This window comes from Coregonus clupeaformis, chromosome 5, assembly GCF_020615455.1.
Source record: "Coregonus clupeaformis isolate EN_2021a chromosome 5, ASM2061545v1, whole genome shotgun sequence".
Lineage (NCBI taxonomy): Eukaryota > Metazoa > Chordata > Actinopteri > Salmoniformes > Salmonidae > Coregonus > Coregonus clupeaformis.
Window position 1 is genome coordinate 21395670 of NC_059196.1, and position 23635 is coordinate 21419304.

The following is a 23635-nucleotide window of genomic DNA, read 5'->3' on the forward strand; positions in this document are numbered from 1 at the left end:
ATAGGCCTACACCAGTAGCTTGTAACACTATCATTAGCCTATGTCAGGAAGCTCCAACCATACAACACAAAAGGGTTTCAAAGAACACAATGGGCTAGTTTCCCAGACCCCGATTAAGCCTACTCCTGGACTAAAAAGCATGCTCATGCAGAGTCCCCACTGAAAGTGTTTTCCAGGAAAAATACTAATCTGGGTCTGGGAAATTGTCCCGCGTACAGTAATTTGATGTCTCTCAGTCGCCGCTAACCTCCTCTACCCTTTCTGGGAACCAAAGTGAGAGAAGAAGTCAATATGCAACTTCCTGCACTTCTCCACTTCCTGTTTATCCACCCTGCATGCTGCTGTTGCGAAACATGGCCAATGGGCCATGCCACCACTTCCCCACACTAGAATCGCTCAGTCCTGCCAAGAAAGATTTGCACAAGACTCAGATCAACCGCATAAGTAAAATGGATATCCTGATCAGCAGAAAGGAGGATAGGTCAGATGAGTGAGTTCATTGTTTTGCTGTGAAACCAAATCCAATCCTGCTAGTACTAAAGAAGGACAACCTAGCTATTGTGTTATTACATTGGAACAAGGTATAGACCACTAGCTAGACAAGACATTAATAACCTACCTGATATGGCTAGCCTATAGGGCTATGTTTGGTAGGTAAGACTAGGTAGCATACACTTTACAGTTTTGGCTACCATCTTGGGTTCTTTTTCACATTACACAGCTTGTCTGAGAGACAGTGTGAAACTCTTCAGAAGAGCCTGTGTGTCTGTGCTTAGAAAATAACTCAATTATCCCCCATCACACAGCACCACTGGGAAATTCACAGTGGAATCCCTGCAGAACCATTAGAGAGACAATGATTCTTACACAGTGTTCTCAGTTGAAGTGCGCGCCAGTGCACACACACACCTTAGCTGCCAGAACAAAGACATTATAAACACAGTCCACCCAGATAGTACCACTTAGGCTAGACCTAATGATGCAAGTACATACCTAAAACCGATCCAGTGTGTGTAATAAGAGAAAGGGGCTACTGTCCAACATTGGGGTGAAGGAGAACAATTCTGACGTGGCAAACCCAACACGGAGACAGGTGCATCTTAAAACCAGATTGGGAAGCAGCTAACATGCTGACTACACCGGGCACGCGTGCGCCATAGCACGCATGTTGATTTTGTCCATCCACACCAGACGTGATCCTGACGCGTAGGTTGAAATATCAAAACGAACTCTGAACCAACTATATTAATTTGCGGACAGGTCGAAACACATGAAACAGTCATGGACATTTAGCTAGCTAGCTTGCTGTTGCTAGCTAATTTGTCCTGGGATATAAACATTGGGTTGTTATTTTACCTGAAATGCACAAGGTCCTTTTTTCTGGATCTTTGTAGAATTTTTACCCATTTTGAGTCACATAAAATTGTGTGTTCTCTACTTTGACAATTAATTCACTGATTGATTGTTAGTTTCTAGTAATCTCTCCTCCTTCAGTAGTAGTAGTAGTAGTCTTCTTCTATGGACTTTATATGGCGGTTGGCAACCAACTTTAAGGTGCATTACTACCACCAACTGGACTGGAGTGTGGACCTCAGTTCAGCTTTCGTTCACCCACGTGGGTATATGCTCCTAAAACCTAATAGGCCCTTTTCACGTGACGTCAGACAACTTCCGTTCTGCCGCGATGCAGGTTATGTTTACATCCGGTGTCGCTTAGGAACGCTTAGCTAGTAGCACATCATTATGGAGTTCACCCAGTCCCTTTCACATCTGCCACCAATACGACTTAACGACGTAGAACGACTTGCTGACAAGTGGTCCCTTACTTCAAGATCGAAGCTTGATAAAGGCTACAAGTTCTTCGTTGAAGGTTACCTGTTTGATTATGAAGGTACGTGTTTATCTTTATTTAGCTTAAATTAGCCCTATGCTAGCGAAGGTTATGAGCTGACGAGTTTCTGTTTTGCAGCCTCTTTTTAATATTACTGCTGTTTGTATCGACCGTAAGATAAGAGTCAGTAATGTATTAATGGCTAATGCTGCGCCCTTTCTCCCAATCACTGTATTGAAACAGTCTCAAGTGTAGTTAACGGTGAGGTGACAGTGAGAGGGCGATGTTACAGGTCCATGAAGAAAAATGAGGAGGCTCATCGGCTTCAGGTTTCTCAGATAAACAGTTCTCTAACATTATGATAAGATAGGTTAAGATAGATAAGTTTTATTTTTGTTGTGTTTTGCTGCGGTTGCAGATTTAATAAGAATGATTCCACAAAGTTCCACTGTGGATCAGTTTGTTTCTCAGTCTGAGCTCTGATTTTGTATCATTAAACTTAATACACAACGAAATTCTTACAAACCGATGTGGGTTGTTGACGGCAATAAAGACTGGGAAAGATTCTGTGATAACTCAAAATGTTCAAATTTTCGATAAGTGTTGGCACTACTTGTCAAAGGTTTCAGAACAGCCAATTTTTCTTAATTAAAAAAAAGAAATTGGGTTTTGAAAATTGTGTACAGTAGTTTATAATGAAACGCAGAAAAAATGTTTTGTAAGTACAGCACTAATTGTTATGTCTCTATGAACAGGTTACACTAGACTCTGCAGAGGTTCCTGTGGTACTCAATCACATGTCATGTTCCTGCTCTGCTGGGAAAGCACTATGTAATCACATAGTAGCACTTCTTTTTCAAAGTGCTCACTATGTTACCATGGGCTTTAAGACAGTGCCATTGCCTCTGTCATGCACCAGCGCACTGCAGACCTGGCACCGGCCTAGGACACAGGTCAGACATTATTTGTTACACTGATGCAGAACTTTGCAGTTTGTATTGACTTTTGACAATGTATTGTTCATCATTATTATATCACAGGGAATTGTACCAGAGGCCACCAATGATATGGCGGTGTGTAAACCAGCGGCTAAGAAAAAAACAAGTGTCAGAGCTGGTGTGAAGTGCACACTGTACCGAGCCTATGATGGTGAGTCTGAATGAGCCCCGCCTGTACTAGAGCACAAAGACTTTAGTGCATTTCTAAAATAATACAAACATAAAAGTGATTATTATTTGTTACTTTTTATATAGACTTTCAGTGGATATTTTTTTATTTGTATTAGAAGCATGTACGAGACTGGATGAGTGTGGTTGTCTTTTTTAGTGAAAAAGATAAGGTGGCATTTAATGAAATCTAAACTTGACATATCTCACTTTCATGCCAGGGCCTATTCCGGATCCTCACGTCATGGCCAGTGCTGAGAAACTGAAAGACATCCGTCCACAACCAGGGATTTGCAAATTGCTGCACGGGCTTGAGGGCCTTAATTTGGTGGACTCTAAATTTGGCCCTGTGCCATTTGGGTCTGTGCTTTCTTACCAGTGCCCTCTAGAATTAAGTAGAGATATTATTAAACACCCTGGTGCCAGTGAGTTTCCTCAGTTGCCTATTGAAGGTTACAACTTTAAATTTCCCATTGATTTTGAGCCCAACTACATACAACAATGTAATTTGGACAGCCTGATTGTGTCAGAGGAGATGTCTGCTGCTATTGAAGCAGAAACAAGAATGCAGTCAGAATGCCAGCTGTGGAGCCAGGTACGCAAACCCCGACTGACAGCCAGCAGATTCCGTGAAATATGCCATGTTCGTGGGGAGTTGTCTGCCAAGGCTTTGGCAACCCGCATTCTGAGAGGAACTCCTCAGACAGCTGCTATGAGAAGAGGGTTGGATCTGGAACCTGAGATACTGAGGCAATATTCTGATTTTTGTGATGTCTCTCTGAAACAATGCGGGGTCATCATCCACCCTGATTCACCTCACCTTGCAGCCAGCCCGGATGCTAAAGTCTTCTGCCCAACAGAAGCACCACCATTTGGTCTTGCTGAGGTTAACTAACTAACTAACTAACTGTTGTTAGCTAACGTTAGCCCACTTTTAAGTAACTAAGGCAGTGAACAATTATGAATTAACAATAACGTTAGCAAGTTACAAACCATTGCATATACGTAAACATTATTACTATTAACTTTACTAATTTAACTTAAACGTACCTTTTGGAATTTCTTCAAGTAGCTAGCTTGCTAGTTAGTGGTCAACAGTTGTATTTTCGTTGAGAAGTCTCAGGTTACGGGCGAACGGAAGTGAAGTTAACCTGCTACGCGGAAAGGCGGAAGTTAGATGACGTCATCGTGAAAAGGGCCTATCAGGAGATGGGAGAGGCTGGACTTGCAGTGTGTCAAGCGTCAAAAATAGAATCAAGTTATATTTTTTGCGCCTGGCTACGCAAATGGTTGTTGACGTGCGCAAGCAATTTAGATTAAATGATTGAATAACATATATGTGTACATTTATTATATAAGTCAGTCTCAGTTCCCCTACCTCTTAATGGAGCTATTAAGGACTTAATAGAGAGTCAGGGAGGGACACACACTTCCCCTTTTCTGCCATTATTAAGCTAACCATTATCCGCTAATGGACCATGACAGGTTGACCTCAGTGAGGCATTGAGGAAGGAAAGCGAAGCCCGGCGACTGGCGTCTCACTAGGCAGCATTGATTAAGTAATCAGGACATTACAATGAACACCTTATTGAATTAACGGCCAATGTGGTTGCGTTTCTTTCTGAACAAGGTTAGACAAGTGTCTCCACAAAGGGCACGGCAAACAGTGGTGCGCTTGTGTCCTAAGGGCGAGGCTGGTGCTCAGGAACTTGTGTCAAGAACCTCCAGACAGAGAGAGATAAAGGTTGATAGCCTAGCTCTGCAGTATAGCCTATGCAAACTGGGTGCGATTGAGTTCAGCAGAAGGCTACAGCAAACCTCATACACAAACTATGATGCTAGAGAAGAATCTGCAAATGTACTGACTAGCACAACATGGGTGGTTTTAAGCCTAACTGTGTAAGCAAGAGTAAAAACTGAAATCCCCCAAAGACCTGAGAGGCCTGAGAGGAAAGATGCTCTGCAAGTGATTATGAAAATATTAGCATCATGACATCATATAGATCTACTGCAGAATATTATAGGCTAGCAAACCAAGGAGGGGTAATTTTCATTTTCATCTCATTTACATGTCAGCAGGAATTCTTTCAATGGTGAAAAAACAAACAAGCTTGCTGCTGTTGAAGACACCTAATGTTCTTCAACCTAGCTGCAAACCAGGAAATGGTGAACAATAAGTACACCAGTGATGTCCTCTGTTTGAGGTATGTAACAGGTGATTCTTTACCATGCATGCAACCACCAGACATTGTCAGATCCTGAACAAACAAGGTCACGTTGACATTAAATAGCTGAGTGGCACATAAAATCATCAAATTCTCTTGTTGTTTTTTTCTTTGCCTGTGTGGTGTTACTTTTTAAAAATACATTTACTCAACAATATTTGACATATAATGGGACATTGCATTATTTTGGTGGTAGTAGGGAGGAGAAAAACACAGCTTCAGTCCCACTAATCCTCAAATCCCAAGCTATACAGATGCTTGGTTACACAACAGTACAAGCCAGAGGTACAGCATCAACCTTGCATCACATAAATACTGTTAACTAAATAGTGAGACAGAAAATAGGTTTCAATGGGAATGTTAAATAGTCAAATGCCTACCTAGATGATGACACTTGTTTTAATGTAGTCAACTTTGCCTGGCTCGATAGCTAGCTGGGTGGTCAACTATAAGAAGCTGGGTGGTCGACTAAAAAGTTGGCTAGCTAGTGTGCAGGCTGGTCTCATAGACTACACGTAACATAGTATACCAAAATCCGGAACAGTCATATTAGTATGTGTTATGTTTGTTATGGTTACATAAGACAGAAGGTTACTTAAGAAAAACACCACCCAAAAGCTATCCTTTGGTGTTTGTTTCATTAGTCCATTGTTGATATAGTCGCAAAATGTTTTGCATGTCAGCAATCAAGTTTTCAAGATATATAACTTACAAAATACAGAAATACAGCCGGCATGATGCACTTTGGCATCATACCAGTGAACATCTAGCAACCCAAAGGTTGCGTGTTCAAATCTAATAAATTAAGGATTCTTGCTTTATTCCCTCAAATATTTTAAATTATATGTACCAAATTTTTTTAACTCCTTGTAAAAAAAGGTCAACGTAGAGACCTGCATACCAAAAGTAACATATCATACTCTTTTGAGTGTCCCGGATTTTCGTTTACTATGTTACGTCTACCCCTCAGTCCAGGTTGCAGTGTGAAAACGAAAGCAGGTGACACGTTTCTTAACTATACTTATCTATTGCAAAACACACATATCACAGTCTGACTTCTCGCCTAAACACTTTCACATCCAGTTAGTTCGCTAACTACTGTAAACTGGTTAACTGATTGGAGCCAGCTAACGTTAGCTAGCTACCGGTAAATAGCCGTTATGTGGCTAGCTAGTTAGCCACCAGCGAGCTTACTAGCCATAGAGATGCTAGCTGTATCTGGTTAGTTAGCGAACTATCCTATTATTGTAATAGATATATCGCGTTACTCTGGCTCAATCTAGCTAAATTACATATAGCTAGCACAGCAGACACCCAACCCACAAGACAATTTCAGATCGAAATGGAAAGAGACGGGGGGGGGGGGTGAATAGCTAGCTACCTAGCTAACGGTTAGCTATCTAGTAACTAGCTAGTTAGCATCATGAGTGCGGCCTGTCAACGCGGAATGAAAAGGTCACTCGTTCAATCACATTTGTACCTACAGAATGCCAGAGCAGGAGGTGCAGACGAAAGACCCCACCGTCATGTTGGCATAGGTTGGGCCGCGCTGATCGCAGTCAAAGCACTTTCTGTTGGGAGGCAAACTCGTCATTTCTCTCAGCATCTTCAGGTGTTTCTCCTCCTGCTTTCTTTTCGCACTCGCCGCCATGACTGGGACAAATAGGGTAAGAAAACAAAACCAGGGAAGGATGGGGAATTGCAAGTAATGTGAAAAGCTTTTGTTGCTCCACTGATACCGACTGTCTGAAAGGAACGGTGTAGAGCAGCTACTGTGACTGTCGGCTGAACAGGGAGTCGAGGCGTTGTAGCCAGACGAGAGGAGAGTTTCCATTGGCACACCAGCGCCACCCAGCAGCTTGACACTTATCATTGCATCATGTGGCCTAATTCCAGGCACATTCCTTTTCATCATACAAAGAGGAAACACCCCTCTCATCTCATACATCTTTAGATGTAAATCTATTATTAGGGTATCATTACATTGGAACAAGAATTAGAGGAATAGAATAGTTAGAAGAGAATAGAATTCAAAATGTCAGAGATTTGTAGAAGATTTGTATGTCACCTACCTTAGCCAATGATATATAGATTTCAATGATCATAAATTGCTTATTTATTAGTGGTGGAACACTATTTGTGAATGTGCTATATTCACTGCTTTTCTTATCATTCAGATAAAAACAGCACATAACGTTGAGGTACATATAGTGTGATGGGCTACTGCATTGAAAGTAAAAGAAAAGGCTGCTGCGCTTGCATGCCCCATGTGAGTGACTGTGCTTCACATTCATGGCTCCTACTGTATAAAAACAAGTGCTGTTTCTTGGAACTCCAAGCAAGGGTGACTAGGTCCCACTGAGTAGCCTATATCTGAGAGAAGATCTGCTTTGACAGCTTACCTTGGAGGACACTGGCTTAAAATAGATCAAGAGTACAGGGCATGTATTCATAAAGCGTCTCAGAATAGGAGTGCTGATCTAGGATCAGGTTGCCCCTCTTGTCATTATGATTCACAAGGCAAAACTTATCCTAGATCAGCACTCCTACTTTGAGATGCTTTTTGAATCCAGGCCAAGAAACATCAGTCTTTCAATAGAAATGTATCAGTGCAGATAAATAAGTGCAGATGTCAATTTTAAGACAAAATACAGATATACATGAATGAGAAGGAGGATGCAACCCCTTCTACCCTGCTCTGTGATCCTAGTGATGAATATAGTGGGATGTAGGCCTACACTTCCTGCCTGCAGATTGAGCCCTTCATTCTCCCCCTAAAGGCAAAATGACAGCTTCATTAAAGAACGGATGAGAAAGAAGGAAGCTAGGCCCACAGGTTCTGCTGCCAATGCTTCGAGGGACCAGGGAGGGAGGATAGCACAGTTGGCATGAAGTGGACCAGATGGAGAGTGAAACAAGTGTATATTACACACCCACATGTAACATCACTGTTCAGCTATGCTAAGCTCTGCCTGCAATCACTACAGATAAAATACTCCATTTGTAACAAAGATTAATTACAGAATCCAAATACTCTCTGTAAAAATTGATGTAAAACAGATTACCCAGTTGAGGTCTAACAGCAATTGTCCAGTTGGTCCCCATATTGTGCAAATTAAATGCACAATAAAAGTGCATTTGCAAAGTGCCAAAACGGGTGTCTATACTGGTGTCAGACTTTTCAAAGTAAAATACAGCTTTAATAAACCAGGCCAGACACTCAAGCCGAGTTCTCACTCCAAGTTCTGCCGATTAGTTGCTGTGGCATTTGCGGAGGATATTATGGATGTCAGAGACATTGTCCTGGCAACCAATCACAGCAGGTGATCCTGACTAGCCCAAAAATGACCTGCCAATTTAGTGTCTTGGATTCTGCGTGTGAAATCAATCCATACATTTTGCACATTGCTAAACCATGTTTTTTGTTTTTTTTAGAGCAGACTAATGTCATCTGTTGTGGGACAGTCATACATCAATGAATAACACTGATGAATAACACCCAATAATAAGCAGACAAGGAGAAACCAAAGATGGTATGATAAACTTTATTTCAAGAGATTTGCTCAAGGATACATATTTATTATGGACATGAAACATTTAGCTTTTAGATCAATAATATATTACACGAAAAAAAACAGTATTTTGCCAAAGGACAGTCCTCTAATTTACAAGCCTGAGCAGACCACATAGTTTGGAGGGTATTCCTAGGTCTGGGGGTATGAGTCTGTGAGAGGTTGGTCCTGATAGGCTAAGGGAACCGCTTGACTTTGACCCTCTGGCGTGTCATGAGCGGTCATCAACTGATGGAAGACATAGTGCTTGGAGTGACATGTCCTTTATGTGTTGCTGATGGATTGGAGGGCATAAGCCCGAGCTGCTCTGCTGCAGAGAAGTCACAGGGTCTCCGGTTCTCAGTGTAGCCATAGAGTTTCCTCAGGGCCACGCGTGCTGCCTCCTCCTCTGCAGCCAGAACGGTCTCCCCTGGAGCCTCGGCAAGGAGCTTCTTATCACTGAGGACACAAACACACACACTCAGTACCATAAAAAACAAACAACGAACTACCGGCAGAACACTACCCCATACCTCTCACACACTCCATAAGTAACGGCAATAGTTTTTCCTGACCAAAAAATAATACTTTAGGTCCTTGGTCACAGTGTATTCCTGGTCAGGAAAATTTCCTAGGCTTTATCAGGAGGCGTACTGATGGGAAAGGCCAGTGAGGCGTACCTGTACAGCCCTACAAAGTAGAGTGGGAGCACGGTGCCGGCGCCGGCCGACCTGGTGAGGCGAGGCTCCGGGAGGGCCACGTTCCTCTTGGACAGCTCCTCCACCAGCAGCCCCATGGGGTTCACCACCGACCACATCTCAAACAGGTCTTTACCTACCAACTGGGTGACCAGAAAATCCTGGAGGGAGAGAAGAGGGCATGGGAGGTGTCATCTTTAGATACACAAGCAAACTAATGTTAATTTGAAATGTTTAATCATGACTGTTTAGTTCGGTGTGTTGAAGGTTGAGGATCTTCCTCTTACCCGAAGGAAAAGTCCTGCTCTCTCAGCTCCACTGCTCTCCTGGAGTGCTCCGATCACAGCGAGGAACGTACTGTGCAATACTTCGTCAGGGACAGGGAATTGAGCGCTCATAGTTAGGTCCTCAATGGCGAGGTTCCGCGCCACATGGCACACTACTGGATGACTGGTCAAGTGCCCGACAATGGCGACCACTCCCTTGCTGGGCAGGCTAGGGAAGCTGGCCTTGCACCAGTCAGACAGGAAGCTCTTGGTGAACTCCAAACCCTGTGTGTGCAGCTGAATGTTATCCCCCAGGACCAGAGCGGCCGTTTCAGAGTCCACGCTGAGTGCCTGCCTCCTCTCTTGCTCTGACTGAATGTAACAGGGATTCACGAAGGCTGTCTTCAGGAGCTCCGGGGAGAAGCTTTCTTTAAGGCGGCTGCTGAATGCCTGGACCTCTGCATGGTAGTCCCAGTTAGGTTTTTGAGAACTAGGAGACAGAACATAGGGAAATTAATAACTAAGATCACGGTGCATGTAATCAGTATGTAGCTAAGATACAGTAGTCTCTTCTATATTGGCTAGCCAGCTAATTTCAGTATTTGTCAATTGCCCCAGATTATGTAGCCCATGTCCAATCGATTGTCAAATTGATCCTCTTCATAAGATAGTGTATTGCATGAGATAACAGGTGCACTGAATTTTACAAACATTTTGAATTCTGCATCCTATTTATGCCAACTTTCTTATCTAGCTAACGTTAACCATGAGCACCAATGGCCTTGACTTGATCCCCCTAGGATACCAAGCTACCTTAGCTAGCATTACCGTGGCTTAGGTGGTGGAGGCCCTTCAATCTTCAACTTTCTTTCCATCAATAGAGTATATGCTTTCATCCATCGCTTCTTCTCTCGTGTCTGTGTAAGGAGTACATTTCTACAAACATGTTGATAGTGAATTCCAAATATTAGCACACCACGATTTACAATGTATCCGGACGCCATGACAGTTTCCCGACGGTGTGTAACTATAAACACCTTCCGGACAGCAACCCTAAAGCGCCAAGTTCATTCCAGTTTAAAAAAATAAGATGGTTCCAACGTCCAACCATAGACGTGGTTAAAATTTACATTGTTATAACAATATACTTAATACTAATTAAGTGTTAGGGAGTAGTGACCTACATTTAGTTAAACTAGTAAACTGTGGTCCTCTGTAGCTCAGCTGGTAGAGCACGGCGCTTGTAACGCCAAGGTAGTGGGTTCGATCCCCGGGACCACCCATACACAAAAATGTATGCACGCACGACTGTAAGTCGCTTTGGATAAAAGCGTCTGCTAAATGGCTTATTATTATTTATTATTATAGTAATTTATTTACATTTAGCAGTAGCTTTGTGTTCAATAGGCTAAATTACACATTCTGTTAACATCTGACCCAAGAGTGATCTGTTCTTGCAACTTGTAGTCTATGACATTTCAGATTTAGATGTGATAATTGTTCATGAACTACTTTTTCTAAGTAACTTTAGTTAAGTAAGCTATATTTTGTGGCTTTAGTGTAGCTTAACTTCTTCCAGTGTGAATTGGTAGCGCCATAAACTATATTTTCATAGTAGCTTCCCCAACACTGCTAATTAATACCGGTAACAACAAATATAACTAAACTCAAACATCAGAATTAGCTATTTTGTAATTTATTCAAATAAAACTGTATGAATCTCAGCATAATATGCTGGTATATTGTGACTGAAAACTACAACCAATTTGGAAATGTGCTCCAGCCAGCAAGTTCTTGGTAAAAAAAAAAAAAGGTAGGAACTGAAGATAAAATATGAGAGGACAAAAAGCATCTCATGCCTAAGGCTTGGTGGATATGGCCCATACATAATGAATCAAATGGTGTAATAGCAATGGTGTGACTGTATATTTCCTTGCAGTATTATACATCAATTAAACCAATACATTTCACATTATGTATTATCTTACAATACTTCACAACATGTTTTAATCTTTTCACATCACTCCCAAATAAATAGTTAACATATGTAGCCCATTTTGATGCGTCTCCACCGTGGCTTATTTTTTCCTTTTCTTTAGACCTCTCATCTGTTGGAAATACCTCAGAAGCAATGATTACAACTTTGAGTAACATGAATAAATATTTACAGCATATGTCAAGCTTTGCTTCTTAAGCAAAAAAATACAATAATATAGCATTGTAAAAAAAAAAATGTACAAGTACATAAATAAAATAAATGAAAACAAACATCCCATTGCCCAATAGCAAGGCCATCCAGTGCTGGGACTAAGTGCAGAGAGTACATTTTGCTAACATTTGACACATAGAAGGGGAAGGGAGATGCTTTGTTCTCCACTCTCTGGCAGTGGTTCCGAGGAAAGGGTTCTAGCGGCGAAACCAAACCCAGCTGTTTATAAGCCAGAAGGCTACGGTGACGGAGTACATGATCATCTCACGCTTGGCCCGCTCCTTGTTCTCCTCTTCTATGAGCTGGAGTCTCCGGTTCAGCTTGATGATCTACAGGCACACCAATGAAAATCACATCAACATGTGGGCTTAATGATATACCTTCCATAGAAGTACAGTACAGTCTAAATGTATTAGGAGCAGACCTGACGTCGAAGTGTTGCTGCATCTACGACAGCCATGTCATCAGGAGCCATGGAGACATCCAGAGTAGTGTCTAGAGTGGCCAGGGCAAGCCTTGGGTGAAGAGAAATAGACCAAACACATCCTGGTTAGCCATTTCTATCATGGATCAGGCATGATGATATTTCTGATCGTTGATCATAATATGACAATGAAGTTCTCAGCTTAATGATCAATGATTTGATGTAAAAGACAGATTGTCAATCAACTATTGTCTATTATAAATACATTGACAATACATTGACAATAGCTCAATAGACAGGCATTACTCATTGCCCAACTATCTTTTCAACTAACATTGACAGCGACACTCATCCTCTTCTGACAAGAACTATAGCCTATATGATGAAAGGAAAGGGAGAGGAGGAAAAAGAAGGGAGAGAGAGAGAGAGAGAGGTGAAGTCTATGTGCCAGGTGGAGTTACCTGGATTCATGCACGGGGTTAGAGGTCGAGGCAGACCCCCCTCGCAGCGATGGCTTACTGAAGAGGGCAGAAACGGAGAGAGGAAGCAATAGAGAGATAGAGCAGCACACCAAAGTACAGTGTCTCACACGTACAATCCCAAAGTCTCTCACACTCACTCTTGAAATTCATAGTTCCAATGTCTCATGACTTTGATCATACAGTGTAAAACAGACCTCTTTAAGAGTACCAATATTTTCATCTCCAATACACTTCTCCTCAGAGAGTAGACAATACATATCACTATATAGGTTGGCTGTTGACAATGCTTGATAATGTCCTTACAGCACAAGGATAGAGCAAGAAGAGCACTACTGCTCTACACACTACTCTCCTCTTAACCAATTCAGCCAAGCACTGAGCGAGGCCACAGCTCGATAACAGCACATCAGGCAAAGTCAATCTTGATTTGCAATGATAAATAAATATACATTATGCCATATTAATAGTGTTAATGAGTGTTACAAATTACCAGCTGTTCCCTACCCATTGCCCCAAAATAAATTATCAAAATATGGTCAAGACAAATAATTTTGTTCATTGAGCAAATGTCCAAATTATACGATGATACATTTTTTCAATTGTCCAACCGCCAAAAACTGATTTGATGACCCTGTCCATGCGAAAGAGACAACAGCAGGGACTTCATTGCCTCAGAGAGGATTAATACAATTGTATTGTATTGAATTGAGGGGTTAATCTCTGCACGGTGAGCAGAGTGGGAGAGGTCAGCCTAGAGATGACCTTAAGAGGAGGGGTCATGGGGTCACCTGCGGTGGTTCTCGTCCAGAACCTCCAAGACCTGCTGGTAGGCCCGGCGCGTGGTGGACTGGATGAAAGAGAGAACGCCGCTAGCGCTGTACAGGTTCTGTTCGTCCTCGGCGAGAGGGGGGCAGGCACGGAGAGGGGCTGGGGGGGACGTGGTCACACTGCCCCACCAACATGAGTGGTCAAGCCAGAGAAAACAGAGCAGAGAGAGGGGGGAGAGGGGGAGAGAGAGTGAAGGAGAGGGAGGGGAGAAAGACCATCCGCACTTTACTCACTGCGCAGAGATAACAGTCACCAAAGAGTGACAGAGATAGTACTGATGTGGTGATGTCAAACAAATCATACTAGTGCACCACTGAACTATACCTAACCCTCCAACAGCAAGGGTGATGCGGAAACAAAAGCATGGAAAGGTCCTAATTAAGATCCCAATGAATCATCCCCCACAAAGATGCTCTGAACAAAAGAGGATCCCCAAGGACTTTATATAGTGAAATAAGCTTTGAACAAATGAAATGGTTCTATGCCATGTTTACTGTAAGGTGCCTCTCCCTGGTACAGTATAATAATATGTTAATAGTGAAGAGAATTAAGAGTAAGTTTTAGTACCATGCTCAGGACAGGAGGGAGCGGCACTGCTCTCACACAGCATTGCAACAGGACAGGGTGCAGACCCAGATACAACTACCAACCAAACAGGCTACAGAGTGGGCAACAACACCAGTGAGATAGACACCCAACTACAGCCAAGTCATTATCAGAACAAATGAACAGAGAGTGAGAGATGGACAAACAGGCCGGCAGACGGGGAAAACCACTGGTCAGATGGAAGGAGGAAAGAAGGACAGGCTTACGGAAGAGGAGAGGGGTGTGGTGGTGGTGGATTGTGCATGGCACTACAGGGGTGTGGACCACAGTTGATAGGCTACTTACGTTGAATCGTTTCTTGCAATCTGACTATTGTGACGGACAGTGGTGTTCTCGCTGGCTGAACGTTCCCGCCGCAACCGCCCTTGCGAACGCACCTATGAGGAGGGGAGAATAGGTAAATACTGATATCCTCTTCCTGTAAAATACTGACTGTCACTTTCAAATAAACTCCCCATTGTCAGTGTAGAGGAGGTGGTTCTATGAACTATGTTCACAAGACAAATGGCTTTGCCAGAGATCTGAACATTTGTGTAAGCTCACAGAACTAATGTCTAGGATTTAGCTCAGAGGGCTAGCACAGTATTGAGTTGCTTGGGTGACCAGGGTTTGATACCGCTTGTTCACACATGCCTGGTCCATCACATCATTCCATCAGTACTATCTCTGTCCATCTCTAGACCCCAATACCTTACCTCCTCACTGGGCTGGGTTGAGGTTGCACTGCGCTCCATTTCCATGAAGTCCAGTGGCTGCTCATTGAGGGTGAGGACCCGAGGAGGGGTCTTCAGGGACAGGCTCTCTAGCGGGGTGGACTGGATCAGGTCCAGGTCTCTGGGTCTGGGGAACAGGGAGTCCTCACTGTCTCCTGAGAAAAGCAGTCAGGCAGGGTGTCACAAAAGGGCCAATTCTGGGTTATGTTTAGTAAGACTTGAAACCTAAAACAGTTTGCAATGGAAAATGAAACTAGGGTTAGGGAGAACCTCATCCATTTAAAAACAATTTATCCCGTTTCGAGCCTAATGAACATGGCCCAGGAGTATCAACACTACAGAGACCCTATGGAGGACCAACGTAGCTACCGGACATTACGATCCTCTCTGGGACCTGCATCATGACGTTGTGCAGGTCATGTGAGCCTGCCTCAGGGTTGTCATGACCGTAGGGGCCCATTTTGAGCATCTCTGGAATCCTCATGCGCTGGCTGATGCCCTCCGTGTACTCCAGCTCGTAGTGGATGCGGTTCATCTCCGCCATCTCTGCAGTGGGAGAGGGGAATGCTGCTCCGTTCATTTGGCTGGAAAATATACAAAAAAAGCATCATTCAAAGATAAAATATCAGCTGACCCAACTAACTGGTTACACAATATAGTTTGGGATTCCCTTTCACAACAATAATACAATGGCAAGCAAGTTTTACTTGATCTATTAAGAGAAGAGGTCCTAAAATAAATGGTTATCCATGTAGCCACATATAGGCTTCTTTTTAACTATACCCCAGGAAATCTTGATGGTCTTCTTCCTTGAATTAAAATAGAACGAATGTTCGTGACGTTATCATGTGATAAAAAATAAAAGGAGCATCTCCACTCTCCAGATGAGGACCACTTACTAATACCTACAGTAGTATTTTCACCAATGAAACCAAAATAGACCTTGGATGGTTGGAATATCAACAAAAATAGCTGGCTATGTCTCGAGCTGGCTGGCTAGCAATCCAAGTTAGCTAGCTAGTTATGTTGGTGCGTTTACTGTCCGTAATGTTTACCGAAATAAAGCCCATAAATGCAATTCCAAGCAGTATTCAGCGAGTAGCAAGCCAACTACGGACTGCGGCCTGACCAAATCCTTTGAAATGTCTGTATGACAGACAGTTAGCTAGCACGTCACTTAGCACGATAGCTAGCTTTTTGAAACGCCATTTCTAGTTGACCAGCAAGCTAGCTGGTACTAGTAGCTATCTAGCTAGCTAGCTGGCCTTACCCTTTGGTTTGTTCTTCTCCCAGAAATGAAATATACGTGCAAAAATGGATATGGTCCAGCTGAAGATTCAAGGGTGCATTACAGAGGATGTAGCATCCTTAGATGTTGATTCCAAGAGGCTGAAAGGGACAACAACGGTCCACTTGATGGGGACCCAAATAGGAAGTTGTTTTACGTCACATGAAAATGGTTGTTCTCCATACAATAAAACACCTGTTATTATATCTGTGATAATGATTTCTACAGGGGTGGAAAAAGGACCCAGTTGTCATATTTGAGTAAAAATAAAGATACCTTAATAGAAAATGACTCAAGTAAAAGTCAAAGTGATCCAGTAAAATACTACTTGAGTAAAGTCTAAAAGTATTTCGTTTTAATTTAAGTAAATGTAATTGCTCAAATATACTTAAGTATCAAAAGTAAAAGTATAAATCATTTCAAATTCCTTATATTGTGCAAACCAGATGGCACCATTTTCTTGCGTTTTAAAATGTACATATAGCTTGGGGCACACTCCAACACTCAGACATAATTTACAAACGAAGCATTTGTGTTTAGTGAGTCTGCCAGATCAAAGGCAGTAGGGATGACCATGGATGTTCTCTTGTGCGTGAATTTGACTATTTTCATGTCCTGCTAAGCATTCAAAATGTTTTGGGTGTCAGGGAAAATGTATGGAGTAAAAATTACATATATTTTAGGGGGAATGTAGTGATGTAAAAGTAAAAGTTGTCAAAAATATAAATAGTAAAGTACATACCATAAAATCTACTTAAATAGTACTTTAAAGTACTTTACACCACTGGATTTCTGCACTCACATGGTGGTAACTTATTAGCCATGGGTCAAAACATATTTAAGCAAACGGTTTTACCGTTTGAATGAATATGAATAGATTTTCCAGAAATGTTACCTGATGTATTATTAACTGATACAAATGATTTAGCCTACTTATTCAGTAGTTGTATCACAATTATTTGAGGGTTGGAGCAAAAACATATGCAGAGATTGAGCGGAAGATAGAGAGAGTTAAAGAGAGTGTGGACGCAGAGATTGTAGAAGACACTGTGAAAGCGCTCTACAAACTGCTGGAGAAGATCCATAAGGAGGGCGAGAAGGTGGAAATAAAAGAGAACGTGTTGGAGAAGGGAAGGAGTGGAGAGCGCAAAGGAGGAAATGAAGAAGAGGAAGGAGGGGTAGAGAGGAAGGAGAAGGTGGCAAGGCAGAGATAGGCGGCGAAGGAGAAGCAGAGGGTGGAGAAGAAGCGGGAGGAGGTAGAGATGAAAGACAAGGGGCTGGATAGGTAGAAAGAGAAACTGGAGAAGAAGAGCAAGAAGCTGGAAATATTGGAGAAAGTTGGAAAGTTGGAGTTGGAAAAGGAGAAAGGGAAGTTGGAGAGGAAGAATAAGATAGTGGAAAGGTTGAAAGTGGATGTGAATAAGAGAAGGTAGAATATTACAAGAACAGGAGAGAATATTAAAAAAGAAAGAGAATGAGATTGACAAAATAAAAGTAGATGTCAAAGAGAAGGCAATGGAGGAGATGTAGAAAGTGACAGTGGAGTTGAAGTAATTGAAGGAGAAGATGGAAGAGAAAAAAGAGAGAAAGAAGTGGCGAGAGAGGGAGAAGTTTGAGAAGAGGAAGAGCAGGTTGGAGAGAGAAACACACACACACAGTCATCCATGTCCCACTTTGCACTCAGCACTGTGAGCCTACATTTAAAAAAACATCTGAATGAACATCTGAGAGAACTGCAAATTATAATTGCAATTTATAAATGCACGATCCAAGGACAACAGTGGAGGTCGCTGTTTCCAACTCAACGCTTTTTAATTGAAACGTCAATGAACTAAAACATAGCCTACAGGTTCCAGTGAAAAAACAATAAAGTGGGAAGGTGTCAAAAAGTCAGGAGTGGTATATGTTTTTGATCTCGTAAATAAAGGTCGTGAATGGATCAATAATCAAACCAATCAAAATATATTTAGTGTATGAAGGTAAAGTTCAAAAGTCTGCACTTTTCATAGTTCAAAATACACCGTTGAAAAGCTCTTAGTAGCGGAGAGCTGTGATGATAGGGACCCTCTAGTGGTCGTGGGTGGTACTCCGGCACTCTTGTGAATAGAGCCCGTACGCTGAAGGGGGGATGCAAACTGATGGACAAGAAGACTTTCTCTCAAGCTCTCTAGATACTGGACAATCTTGTGGCTAGAGACGAAGCATTGTAGTCCTGTTTCGATGCGTCCTCAGTCGGAGACAGGATGCACATCATTATTTGACGGGACTATAGGATATATTTACCTTCATCACATCACTCTTTACTTTGTGGTCTTCTCTGTATGAATGAATAATGTTCTTGGACATTTTCATTTGGTTTATGATAGCACTGGACACCACGCGCATCGCATCATCACTGGAGTTACAACCTGACATGTGAGTGAATTTAGTTGCACGAATATTTTATGTTGAATATCTAATACATGAGCACACTATAGCCTCCAGGTGTCTCTGAGACACATGAGACAGATGAACATTTGAGTCTGTAAATAACCAAATGAATAAAGACTCCATTTGGTCTTTGCGGCTCTTCAATTGAAATGTGTTATTGCAGCATGTTTCAATAGGCCGGCCTACTTTTGGTTAAAGGGATCAACCACAGCCTCTATTCATGGTTATTAGCCTTTGTTGTCACTGTTTTCTACTGTTGGGTACTAACGTTATATTTGTATCATGTGCTCTGCCTTTTTATGACTGCACAACAGTAATCTGGATGCATTTGTCCTCTAGGCGTCGCCCTTTGTGGACCCCACGTAAAATAAACCATACAACTTTACCCGACAAGCATGATCATTATTATACTGAGGATGTAAAGGAATGTGCATTTCTCAAGAGACTTCCCAAAAAGAATGAGAGTGTGCAGGACACCCATTCAGGAGGGCATTTTCATGACTGTAGGAGCCTAAAACTTCCCTTAGCTAATTAACCTAGCCTGCTGTCTATTGAACCCAGATGGTGTGTGCAGATGCAGAAATACACCTTTGGACAAATGTGTGTTATAAATCCCTGTTCTGACAACATCTTGATATATTTATGATGGTATGTAGATATTCAGATATTCAGCAGCTGAATCCCTTAGCATTTTCATTGGCGGACAGACAGACATGCACAAAGTCATGCACTCACACACAAAAGCACACACACATTCTGACATGTTTTCTCTTATGAGATAATAAACTGGTATTGCCTGGAAATTTTAATTGGTTGTTTATTGGGTGTCTGGAACACTGTCCAAGTCTAGCAGAGTATTTTAGAACATGAGTCTAGGGAATTCTAAAGGACAACAGACCAAAACCCAGGATGGGTTTTACTTTACATTGTGGAGCCCACGGCAGGCAATGCACAAGCCGTATACTGTGCCTTGAGCTAAACAATGAGATACTCCTAACAATGGCCAATTGTCATTGCTGAATTCAATCCAATTGCTAAATTCCGAGGTCTATCTGTCAGCTTCCTGCTTCTCCTGTTTGTATCCTGGCCTCTAGAGGTCAGCTGTGTTCCCCTCTGCCTTTGTTCTTCCTCATGTGTCCTCATTAGTTTGATCCAGGTCACCTGTGCCTTGTTTTCCCTTTAGTATTTTAGCTGTGTGTTTTCCCCTTGTTTCTCACTTGGTTATTGCGTCCTGACTATGTGTCTCCTGCTTTGTCCCACCGTGTCAGTCCTAGTAAGTTGTTCAAGTTATCTTTAGTTTGTTTTTTCCCCTCGTGGAGTTGTTTTGTTTTGCCTCCTGTTTTGGAACATTAAATCTACTTGCCTGGAGTATTGCCTTGGGTGTTTCATTTGGGTCCTACAACATCTCCTCTGTGGCTAAGGGGTAGTACCCCAGCTCTACACATCTGAGACCGGAGTTCTAGCCCGGCTTGTGACAGAATAACCAAGTCAATCATGGACCCAGAAACACTCAGTTCCCAGGACCTGTTGGCGGTGATCACTCGACATGAGGCTTCTTTCCAGCGCCATGAAGCCGTTCTCAGCCGACAAGAGGAGCTGATGGCTAGTCATTCTCAACTCTTGGCCGAAATGATGAGTGCCCTTCGCCAGCTCTTTGAACGCCTCCCTGGTCCTCTCCCTTCCCCCAGGTCACCCCCAGTGACGACAGGCCTTCTCGGTTGGCGGAGCCCCGACTACCACCTCCCAAGCCCTTTTCTGGGGATCCAAGCTCTTGCCAGGGTTTCCTCACCCAATGCTCCCTCACCTTCGAGCTCCAACCCTCAAGTTTTCCCACAGACCGTTCCAAGATTGCCTACATCATTACCCTTCTTTCAGAAAGGGCGCTCGCCTGGGCTTCTGCGGTGTGGCAGTCCCAGGAGGCCTGTTGTGACTCCCACGCTGCATTTGTAGAAGAGTTCAAGCGGGTGTTCGATCATCCTGTCAGTGGGCGGGAGGCTTCCAAGCGCCTACTGTCTCTCCGTCAGGGCCCCCAAGCACGGCAGATTTTGCCATTGATTTCCGGACCATAGCAGCAAGGAGCGGATGGAATGATGAAGCGCTGAGGGTCTGCTTTCAGGGAGGGTTATCTGAGCCCCTTCAAGATGAGTTAGCCACCCGAGAACCAGCTGGAGATCTCGAGTCCCTCATAGCCTTGGCCATCCGCCTGGACAATCGTCTAAGAGAGCGGAGAACGGCTCGCCGTCAGGTGTCTCAGTCCCAAGTTCCTCTGAGCAGCTCTGTTTCTCCTGTTTGGACTCCGTCATTCAGAGCTGCCCCGGCTCCTGAACTGCCCCAGGATTCCCCGGAGAGCATGCAGTTAGGCCGTTCCAGGCTTTCTCCCAACGAAAGGGAACGTCGCATGAGGGAGCCGTCGGTGCCTCTACTGCGGGGTTGCCGGCCACTTCCGCTCCACTTGCCCCGAGCTTTCGGAAACGCCTGTCCCCGCCCAGCTACAGGAGGGTTGTGATGGGGAAAATTAGAGCTCCTCCTACTAACGCGGTCCTAGCTATTCCAGCCACTCTGTCCTGGGAGGGCCACCAGCATCGGGTCCAGGCTATGATCGATTCCGGTGCCGCAGGTGATTTTATGGATGTAACCTTGGCTAAGGAACTTAAGATCCCTACCCAACTACTTCCTCAACCCCAGGCAGTTACAGCCTTAGATGGCAGACCTCTGGAACCAGGAAAGGTTACTGAGGCGACTCAGTCCCTGCGACTTACCATCTCTCAACACCAGCAGGAGGAGACCTTCTATCTCATTGACTCTCCCGAGTATCCTATTATCCTGGGTCACCCTTGGCTATGCAGACATAATCCCCAGATCGACTGGCCTACTGGCACCATTCTAAGCTGGGGTCCCACTTGCCAACTCACCTGCATGCTTCAGAGTCCCTCAGCCCCTAGTACCCAGTTTCAAGAGTCTGTTGACGTCTCCCGAGTCCCCAGTGTTTACCATCGGTTCAAGGCAGTGTTCAGCAAGGCCCGGGCTACTGCCTTACCGCCTCATCGCACGTATGACTGTGCCATTGATCTACTCCCTGGGTGCTGCCCTCCTAGAGGTCGGATCTTTTCCTTGTCCTCCCCGAGCACGCAGCTATGGACACCTACATTAAGGAGTCCTTGGCAGCCGGCCTCATCTATGCCTCTACTTCCCGGCTGGGGCGGGCCTTTTTTGTTGAAAAGAAAGACGGGGGTCTTAGGCCTTGTATTGATTACCGGGGACTCAACAAGATCACGGTTCGAATCGATACCCCCTTCCTCTCATGGCCACTGCTTTTGAGCTGCTTCAAGGGGCTTCCATTTTTACTAAGCTGGATCTCCGCAATGCTTACCATCTCGAATGCGGATCCGGCCAGGAGACGAATGGAAGACGGCGTTCAACACGCCCACGGGGCACTATGAATATCGGGTGATGCCGTTCGGGCTCACCAATGCCCCCGCAGTATTCCAAGCCCTGATTAATGATGTTCTCCGGGATATGCTTAATCTGTTCGTCTTCGTGTACCTGGACGATATCCTCATCTTCTCGAGGTCACTGAAGGAGCATGAGGGGCATGTTAGCCGGGTTCTCCAGAGGCTCCTTGACAATCACCTCTACGTTAAGCCTGAGAAGTGTGAATTTCATGTTTCTCAGACTCAGTTTCTCGGGTTTATTGTCACTCCCGGGCACCTAGAGATGGATCCCAAGAAGGTCAAGGCGGTCCACGATTGGCCCACACCTGCCACGGTCAAGGAGGTTCAATGGTTCATTGGCTTTTCTAACTTCTATCGGAAGTTCATCAAGAATTTCAGCTCGGTGGTAGCCCCCTTGACGACGCTTACCAAGGGAGGAGGGACCAAGATTCACTGGGGTCCGGAAGCAGCAGGGGCCTTCGAGGATCTCAAGCGCCGCTTCACTTCTGCTCCGATTCTGGTGACCCCTGACCCAGAAAGACCTTTCGTGGTGGAGGTGGACGCCTCAGAAGTGGGGGTAGGAGCCGTCCTGTCACAGAGGGGTGCGGATGGGAGATTACACCCTTGTGCCTTCATGTCTCGCCGCCTGTCTGAGGCCGAGCGCAACTACCACGTGGGGGATCTAGAGTTGCTTGCGGTAAAACTGGCCTTGGAGGAGTGGCGCCATTGGCTTGAGGGGGCTCAGCACCCTTTCCAGGTTCTCACAGACCACAAGAACCTGGAATATCTCCAACAGGCTAAGCGGATGAACCCTCGGCAAGCACGATGGTCTCTTTTCTTTAATCGATTCCAGTTCCTCCTGACTTACCGACCTGGCACCAAGAACGTCAAGCCGGATGCTCTGTCTCGAGTCTATTCTCCCGAGGTACAAGAGAAGCCCTTGGCATCGATTATTCCGAGGTCTAGGATCGTAGCACCTCTTCAGTGGGAACTAGAAAGAGGGGTACGAGAAGCTCTTGTCCAGGAGCCCGATCCAGGCGGTGGTCCTGCCGGTCGCCTGTACGTTCCTCTCTCTGTTCGGGCCCGCGTCTTGCAGTGGGGTCATGAGTCGCCCTTGACATGCCATCCAGGCAGTGCTCGCACACTGGAGTTCCTCCGACGGCGGTTTTGGTGGCCGTCCATCAAGAAGGACGTGCAGGTCTATGTTGAGGCCTGCCCTGTGTGCAACCAGGGAAAGTCGACACGCCAGCGACCCCAGGGACTGCTCCATCCCTTACCTGTTCCTCGAAGGCCATGGTCACACCTTTCTCTGGACTTTGTTACGGGACTTCCTCTATCCCAGGGCAACACCGTCATCCTAGTGGTGGTAGACCGGTTCTCTAAGGCTGCCCGGTTTATTCCCCTGCCCAAGCTGCCCTCGGCTAAGGAGACTGCTGAGCTCCTCATGAACCATGTCTTCCGGATATTTGGTATTCCCCTGGACGTGG

General features: G+C 44.3%; 4 protein-coding genes across 11 annotated transcripts in view; 1 reads left to right on the top strand and 3 right to left on the bottom strand.

Moving 5' to 3' along the window:
* LOC121564724 (arf-GAP domain and FG repeat-containing protein 1) overlaps nucleotides 1-7063 on the bottom strand; it is a 41424-nt gene extending 34361 nt beyond the window's left edge. For all 5 annotated transcript variants that reach the window (XM_041875870.2, XM_041875869.2, XM_041875866.2 and 2 more), the window contains exon 1: nucleotides 6707-7063. In XM_041875870.2, the coding sequence (XP_041731804.2) occupies nucleotides 6707-7056 (350 nt within the window). In that variant the 5' untranslated portion in view covers nucleotides 7057-7063. The remainder of the gene's footprint in view (nucleotides 1-6706) is intronic.
* Nucleotides 7064-8751: 1688 nt separating this feature from the next.
* LOC121567120 (39S ribosomal protein L44, mitochondrial-like) lies at nucleotides 8752-10772 on the bottom strand. The gene is made up of 4 exons (XM_041877063.1): nucleotides 10566-10772; nucleotides 9759-10227; nucleotides 9454-9632; nucleotides 8752-9232 (listed from the first exon to the last, which is right to left on the bottom strand). Exons 1-4 carry the CDS (start codon nucleotides 10739-10741, stop codon nucleotides 9019-9021), a joined length of 1038 nt encoding a protein of 345 aa, XP_041732997.1. The 5' UTR covers nucleotides 10742-10772; the 3' UTR covers nucleotides 8752-9018.
* Nucleotides 10773-11411: 639 nt separating this feature from the next.
* On the bottom strand, nucleotides 11412-16454 carry LOC121564792 (mitochondrial fission factor homolog B). Of its 4 annotated transcripts, none has more exons than XM_045215805.1 (8): nucleotides 16270-16454; nucleotides 15369-15583; nucleotides 14982-15154; nucleotides 14572-14663; nucleotides 13641-13799; nucleotides 12832-12888; nucleotides 12371-12461; nucleotides 11412-12275 (listed from the first exon to the last, which is right to left on the bottom strand). In XM_045215805.1, exons 2-8 carry the CDS (start codon nucleotides 15577-15579, stop codon nucleotides 12144-12146), a joined length of 915 nt encoding a protein of 304 aa, XP_045071740.1. In that variant the 5' UTR covers nucleotides 15580-15583; nucleotides 16270-16454; the 3' UTR covers nucleotides 11412-12143. The 4 variants fall into 4 exon arrangements, with proteins under 4 accessions (XP_045071740.1, XP_045071744.1, XP_041731808.1 ...); XM_045215809.1 differs by lacking the exon at nucleotides 16270-16454 and adding an exon at nucleotides 15783-16233; XM_041875874.2 differs by lacking the exon at nucleotides 13641-13799.
* A 1962-nt stretch (nucleotides 16455-18416) lies between these two features.
* The window catches only part of LOC121564815 (multiple epidermal growth factor-like domains protein 6), a 97695-nt gene continuing 92476 nt past the window's right edge, over nucleotides 18417-23635 (top strand). The window contains exon 1 of the mRNA XM_041875892.1: nucleotides 18417-18702. Coding sequence (XP_041731826.1) covers nucleotides 18620-18702 — 83 coding nt within the window. The 5' untranslated portion in view covers nucleotides 18417-18619. The remainder of the gene's footprint in view (nucleotides 18703-23635) is intronic.

Excerpts from the sequence above, each read along its gene's own strand:
- LOC121567120 (XM_041877063.1), bottom strand. The coding sequence starts at position 10,741 with ATGGCGTCCGGATACATTGTAAATCGTGGTGTGCTAATATTTGGAATT. Across the intron at positions 10,228-10,565 it reads CCTCCACCACCTAAGCCACG|TTCTCAAAAACCTAACTGGG; the intron begins GTAATGCTAGCT and ends TCTGTCTCCTAG. Across the intron at positions 9,633-9,758 it reads GAGCAGGACTTTTCCTTCGG|GATTTTCTGGTCACCCAGTT; the intron begins GTAAGAGGAAGA and ends CTCTCCCTCCAG.
- LOC121564792 (XM_045215805.1), bottom strand. The coding sequence starts at position 15,579 with ATGAACGGAGCAGCATTCCCCTCTCCCACTGCAGAGATGGCGGAGATG. Across the intron at positions 15,155-15,368 it reads AGAGAGGATCGTAATGTCCG|GAGACAGTGAGGACTCCCTG; the intron begins GTAGCTACGTTG and ends TGCTTTTCTCAG. Across the intron at positions 12,462-12,831 it reads AACCCCGTGCATGAATCCAG|GCTTGCCCTGGCCACTCTAG; the intron begins GTAACTCCACCT and ends TCTTCACCCAAG.